Raw genomic sequence first — 7,218 nt, 5'->3', positions numbered from 1 at the left:
AAAGGTGGACACAAAGATTTTTTTATACAAGATGACTTTCTTTTTAAAGGAAAACGTCTTTGTGTTTCCCAAAGCTCCATTAGATTATCTCTTGTTAGAGAAGCACATGAAGGAGGATTAATGGGTCATTTTGGGGTTGCAAAAACTTTGGATGTGTTACATGAACATTTATTTTGGCCACATATGCATAAACATGTTCATAGTTTGTGTGAAAAATGCATTGCTTGTCGTAAAGCTAAATCTAGATTGCATCCCCATGGTTTATATACTCCTCTTCCTATCCCTTCAATGCCTTGGGTTGACATTTCTATAGATTTCATCTTAGGATTACCCAAGACATCTAAGGGAAAGGATTCCATTTTTGTGGTAGTGGATCATTTTTCAAAGATGGCTCACTTTATTCCTTGCCACAAAGTGGATGATGCATGTCATATTGCAAACCTCTTCTTTCAAGAAGTGGTTTGTTTACATGGTATTCCTAGAACTATTGTGTCCGATAGAGATTCCAAGTTCTTGAGTCACTTTTGGAAGACCTTGTGGGGTAAGCTTGGTACTAAACTTTTATTTTCTACCACTTGTCACCCACAAACCGATGGTCAAACCGAAGTGGTAAATAGAACTTTGGGACAAATGTTGAGATGTTTTATTTCCAGGAATCCTAGAGTTTGGGAGAATTTACAACCACATGTTGAATTTGCTTATAATCGTGTAGTAAATTCTACCACTTCACATTCTCCTTTAGAGGTTGTCTATGGGTTTAATCCCTTAACACCTCTTGATCTTCTTCCTATTCCCATACTTGATGATGTCTTGTGCAAAGATGGTAATGACAAAGCTTCTTTTATTAAAATTTTGCATAAAGACATCAAGTTGAGAATTGAGAAGAAGGTTGGCAAGTATGCTGAACTTGCCAACAAAAGGAGAAAAGCATTGTTATTTGATGAAGGTGATTGGGTTTGGCTTCATGTGAGGAAAGATCGTTTTCCTACTCAAAGGAAGTCCAAACTAATTCCTCGTGGTGATGGACCTTTCCAAGTCCTAAAGAGGATTAATGATAATGCTTATGAGTTAGATATGCCTATTATATACCTTGGTAGTCATACATTTAATATCAGTGATCTAACTCCTTTTTCTGTAGGTCTCCAGAATTCGTGGTCGAATTCTCTCAAACTCGGGGAGTATGATGGAGATCAAGATCAAGAAGAGGTAGAGGCCGAAGATCAAGATCAAGAGGAGGTAGAGGCAGAAGTTGAAGAGGCTCAAGAAGACATTAGCCTACCTCAAAGGGTTACAAGGAGCAACTTTAAAGAATTAGGAAGTAGTGGTAGAATGTTTTCTCTTTTTATAGTGTCTTTTGTAGAATGTTTAAATATATAGTTTTTAGGAAGGTGCTTAGAGGGAAACATTAGATACCTCTTTTGTAAAGCATCTTTAGGCTTTAGTTTAGAATTTTCTAGAAGGTGACTCTTCAAGACTCACTATAGGCGTTTGAAGTGAGTGAAAGGAAACTTTTGGTTAGCTTGTGGTGCAACCTTTGTAGCCTCATGACCGGCCCTTGCTCCTATAAAAGGAGGGCTTAGGTCCTTCAAATAATAGAATTGATTTTTGAAGTAATGAAACTCTCCCAAATTGGTGATTGAGTGAGTGAGAACTTGCCTTCTCCTCTTCCTAGTCTCATCTTGAGTGCCTTGGTTCCTCATGTGGCGGCAATTCACACTTATCTTGGAGCATTCACACTTCAAGTGGTGTGTTCATCAACCAAGTTCTTCAACCACATAAGTCTTCTCTCTTTTCCATCCTTTTCTTTCATCTCCATGTTCATATGAACTCTTAAAACATGTCTTAGGTTCTTTCTTGCAATTCTATTCGGTACTTTACCTTTATTTCATGTTTTGTTCGGTTCATCTTCTTCCTTGCTGAGTTTAATCGGTTCATCTTCATTCTTTCTTGCTTTTGTTCGGTGCATTTCAATTGTCAAGCATTTTAATCGGTTCATTTGAATTCTTAAGCATTTTAATCGGTTCAATTGGCAAGAAATGGACTTCCATATGAGTTTTGGCTTCGTTACTTAAGTTTTGGTGAGTTCTTGAATGATAGAACATTGATCCAATTCTAGAAAAGTTCCTAATCATAACCAGCTCAAGTTGATTCCATAAAATGTCAAAGAATCACCTATATCTTGTTATTGGAATCATATCACAAGCCCACCAATCAGCACGAGCAAGACTCTCGCAAGATGAAGGCTCCCTCCTCGTTGTGCCCCTACGAAGACACTTGTGCCCTCCATGTTAGGCCCACAATGCTCCCTCGCATGCCAACAAGAGACCTCCAAGAATGATCTCAACTTCCTCCCTCCATGTCAAGGTGATTTGTTAGTAGTAAGGCGCATGTTACGAAAACATAAAAAGCTTTTGATGAAATTGATCCTGCCCGTTGACCAGGACGCAAGAACCTTGCCTCGTCAGATCTGGATCGACTTTGCGTCGTGTTAGCTTCCGTCCTTCGCTCTGATTCACCTCAAGAACCTGCAAAAAGACAGAACGGCGCCGCTGCGGCCGATCACGCTCCGACGCCCAAGTCAGCGACTGAATCACCAAATACTAAGAGAAAACTCAAGAACTCTCTGGAACCGTGCAAGATTCTCTCTCAACGTACTCTAGTTCTCGCAAGCGTAAAAGAAGTAATCTAAAACGCGCGCATACCTCAGAAGTTCGTTAGAATCTCTTATATACCTGTGCACTTTCTCTCTCCTGACAGTTACACATCTGGACACGTGGCTCGCATCCAGCTGTACACGTGTCACCATCTGGAGCATCCTTGACTTGGGCGCCACTTCTTACTCTTCAGGCTTTTGGCTAAGTTACTTATGCATAAAACAACTCAGCGCATAGCTGCCTTGGAGTAGGATCTCTTCTGTGTGGCGAGCACGGGTACCTTCATACACACCTTCCTTGTGGTCTCGCCGACCGCCTTCATGATCTACTTCACTTGCTTCACCGTGCATGTTCAGGTAAGCTGTTCCCCGACCTCAACCTCTGGCTAGCTAGGGAATGACTATCTGACGGCTTCATCCTCTGCTTCGAAAACCTGGAACAAGCTTCACTGATCCTTCGGCGATGTCCTTCTTTCGGCGATCTCTAATCACTTGGTCTCAAACCCGGTGACCGCCGGTTTGGGTTTGCTAGAGATCGGAGCACGCCAACTTAAGGACTGGCGACTACGCGAGCCCCCCGACTTCCCTCCCTTCTGCCAGCCATGAGCCCTGCTTAACACGCTTACATAATAGCTTGCTGCCACGTCATCACTTCCGACTACCAGGGCGGTACACAAGCCCCCCAGTCTTAAGCGAAGACTTGTCCAGCGAAAAGACTAAAGAAGTCACGTCACTACCGATCTACGTGGCGATGGCGCAGAATTCCAAACGTTCGTACTTTCTGTCTTTCTGACGCTCCACCAAACACGTGGCTTCATCAACGGTTATCTTTAGCTGTCGTTTGTGCTTCCAAAATCGTTTGAAAAACCCTTAAACCACTTTCATTTTTACTGTTTCATCATCTTTCTGCCTTCGAAATGCTCTGAGTCTTCTCTGCAAACCCACGACGCTCTTCGACTCTCTCAATCCCCAACTCCCTTCAATCGCTTATCTGATCATCGAAAGGTACCTCTTTTATTTCCTCTGTTGATATTTGCTGCATTTTAACCAATTCGCATCATCCATTAACTGTCTGGTGCATACGCTGTGGGTTGTTTCTTCCTCTCCTCCCTTTTCGTAACTTAGGGCTTCGTCTTCCATCAGAACGAACTTTCGTTCGTTCGTTATTCATCCTTTGTTCACAATCGAGTCGACCTTTGCAACCTTCGCTCATCTTTCCCTTCCTTTTTCCTTTGCAGTTCCCGCGATGGCTCGTTCATAGATCACCGCGAATCCTCCTCCTTCATCACGAAACCCTCCATCCCAAGCGCAAAACCTACCGCGAGCATCTGGTGCTCCCTCTTCCCAGGCTGAGAGGCCTGCAACCTCTCGCCCCAACCTTGCTCAGGCAACTCCACCAATCGCCGGGGGAGCCTCCATTCCCTCTCCAGACTACAAGAAATTATACCCATGGGCCAGCTCAACTTTGCTGAAGGAGACTTCTTCGGTAAACTCTGCTCTGGCGGTGCTTCGATTGAAGAAAGGGGACGAACCCAACCTCTCGTGTCACAAGGAGCACGATGACAAACTGATGGTGCTGTCTTGCCCCCCTGACGTGCCGATCTGCGCGGATGACAAGGGGAACAACGGCGAGTTGTTCTGCTTCGTGTATACTACCCTCTTCAAGAAGGTGAAACTCAGGTTTCCCTTCACTCGTTTTGAACAGGAACTCTTAACCGAGCTCGACATCGCCGCCGCCCAGCTCCATCCTAACAGCTGGGCATTCGTGCGGGCGTTTCAAATTATGTGCGCGCACTTGGGACTACCGGCCTCGGTAGATGTATTCCCTTTCCTGTTCGAGGCCAAGAATCCTGGAGATCGCCTTTGGGTGAGCCTGAACGGAATCGCTGGGAGGTCGATCCTTTCTATCTTCCAGCAATCTTACAAAGATTGCAAGGGAAAGTTCGTCCAAGTGCGCCAAAATGACCGAGACCCTTCGCTGCTCGACGGCTTTCCCTTGTACTGGGTAAACAAGGGAAATAAGGACTCCAAGGGAAGCTTCAGAAGGCCAAGAAGTCCTGACAACATGGGCGAGTTGGACAAGGATCTATGCCTCTTCTGGAAAAGCGTGGCAGCCGCTAATATTACCTTTCCCACCTCTGCAATAATCACCTTCGAGTTCCTCGAGAGCCAACTCGAAGCTCACATAGGTTAGCACTTACTTCGACCTTTAGGTTTCATCTTGTGCTGCATCTCTGTTTCCTGTTATTGGGCGTCCTGCTGGTCGCACACTAGATCTGGTTCTTATTTCCTGCGCCATTTGTTTGTCTCGTTTGCACATGTACTCATATATTTTACCTTTGCCTTTGCGCTTACTTGTATATTTTTGCACTATGCAGATCTTATGCTGGGTAAAGGCAAGTTAGCTGAATTGAGGGCGCTCGCCCGAACCCACAGATTGGCGTCGGGTTCCCAAACTGTGCCTAACTCGGTGGTGGAGATCGCCGCTGCTCAGGGCAGATCGCCCCCTCAAGGCCCGACGCCTCTAGAAGCACTGCCCGCTCCTCAACGAAAGAAACTCATCTTGAGGAAACCAAAGAGGAAAACTCCTCAAGTGGTCCAAGAAGATAAAGAAGAGGACGACGAGGTAACTGAGGATGGCCTCATCACCAAAAGGAGAAGGGTGGCACCTTCTTCACCACCTGCTCCAGCTGCTCTTCCAAAACCAACACCACCTTCTCCCCCAGCTCCAACATCAACACCGCCTTCTCCCCCAGCTCCAACACCGCCAGTCCAGGCAGTACCTTTGGCGGCTGCACTTCCTGCGGTTGAGGCTAACGAGCCCAACTTCATGGAGAACCCTCTGAGCGCCTTCACGCCATTCGTATCCGCTGGAGAGGGTCCTCCTTCAACTTCCTCAATCGCCGAAGCTGCGCCAGGTGGGGATGAAGGCACTCATAACTCGCCAATAATCATCATCGAATCCCCCACATCACCACCACGCCACGAAGCCCAACCTCAACAACCAATCCAAGAGGGCGGTGGTGAGAGCCAGCACCAGGCTCCTTCAGCGCCTCCACCAACAGCGGTTGCAAACCTTCCCCTCGCGGTCAAAGGAATCTGGGGGCCCTTCACAGCTAGGCTTAAAATGATGGCAGAGGACCTCCCCTCTATCATAACAAAAGCTGTGGAGAGCTCCAACAAGAAACTTCAGGATGATATCTCCACACTCGAAGAGGAGAATCACCTGATAAGAATCGAGGCAGAGAAGTTATCTTGCAACCTTATGATGGCGGAAATCGAACATTCGAGGGTGGAGGACGCCATGAGCACCGAGCTGAGGGTCGCGCGTAAGGAGGCCACCAATCTGCGCCAGAAGCTGCATCTCCTAGCTCAGGAGAAAATCGAGCTGGAGAGGAAGCTGGTTCCCTACCGTCTCAAGGTGGCTGACCTGGAGGCATCAATCAAAGCAGATGCAGCCAAGGTAGAGAACCTTGAGAAGAGGTCAGTCGATCGGGAGGTTCTCTTAGGAAAAGTTGAAAAAGAGAAGGATGACGCCGTGGCTGAGCTCGCCGAAGCCAGAGAGGGGAATTCAAAGATCGCGGCAGAGCTGGCCCAGGCGCGGGAGGAAAACAAGAAGGTTGCTGAAGACCTCGTTCAAGCTCGTGAGAAAACTGAAGAACTGAAGAAACGAGCTGATGAGCTAGAACAGCAAACTGAGGGGCTCAAAAAGCAAAACGAAGAGCTCGAACTGAGCTCCGCCCAAGTCCTCGCCGCTGGGTTCGACGCCGCCCTGGAGCAAATCACCTGCCAGTACCCCGATCTGGACCTCTCCATGATGTCACTATATAACGAAGTGGTGGATGGGAAGATCGTGCCTTCTGAAGATTAGTCATCTCCCTCCACCACTTATCTGCCTATTTGCTTTGTACAAACTTTGTAATAACTTTCTTTCTTTGTATTTGAACTGATGCCACTTTTATCATAGATTTTTCTGCTTCTTCATACGATCTCTCTGTTTGCCTTGCTTTTTCTTGTAAAAATCGGTTAAACGAAATTGACTTAGCGACTCTACCGTTTACTTAATGCTTCGAACTCGATCAAGCTATCAACTTTCGAACGATAGCATTTGAATAACTTGTGAACTTTAAGGCAATGAACTTCAGTGCGAAACTACTTACTAAACAGCGAGTTTCAACCCAACTGATAGTTTAAGACATAGTTCACCTGATCTACCCCATCAAAATGGGCCCTTACTCTTGCCATCGCTTGAATTTCTTCCGACCGTCAAAGAATTTCTTCTGACCGTCAAAGAATCTTGGCGATACCGGCTTCCTCTCGCCTTCATAACTTGGCCATTGTTCCCTCATCTGGGGGTAGAGGCGCCTTTCGGATCCTTCTCTACCTTCCCTGAGTTTCAGAACAATAAGCCGGACAGCTAGGCGTTCTCTTCGAACCTGCCTTAGCCATCCTTCAAACTTCTTCCACCCTCTACACCGTACCTGAACTCGTTCGAGACGAGAAGGATTTTATCTTGCCTGAACTCACTCGGCGGCGAGAAGGTCTTTATCTCGCCTGAACTCGCT

General features: G+C 46.4%; 1 protein-coding gene across 1 annotated transcript; it reads left to right on the top strand.

Moving 5' to 3' along the window:
• The first annotated feature begins 387 nt into the window (after nt 1-387).
• Nucleotides 388-6,524, top strand: LOC137838660 (uncharacterized). Its single transcript, XM_068647893.1, has 5 exons — nt 388-541; nt 713-823; nt 1,139-1,324; nt 5,032-6,074; nt 6,183-6,524. The coding sequence occupies exons 1-5, from the start codon at nt 388-390 to the stop codon at nt 6,522-6,524; spliced, it is 1,836 nt and encodes a 611-aa protein (XP_068503994.1).
• Nucleotides 6,525-7,218: the final 694 nt, after the last annotated feature.

This window comes from Phaseolus vulgaris, chromosome 4 (assembly GCF_000499845.2).
Source record: "Phaseolus vulgaris cultivar G19833 chromosome 4, P. vulgaris v2.0, whole genome shotgun sequence".
Classification (NCBI taxonomy): domain Eukaryota; kingdom Viridiplantae; phylum Streptophyta; class Magnoliopsida; order Fabales; family Fabaceae; genus Phaseolus; species Phaseolus vulgaris.
This window is presented reverse-complemented; position numbering and strand designations above follow the sequence as displayed.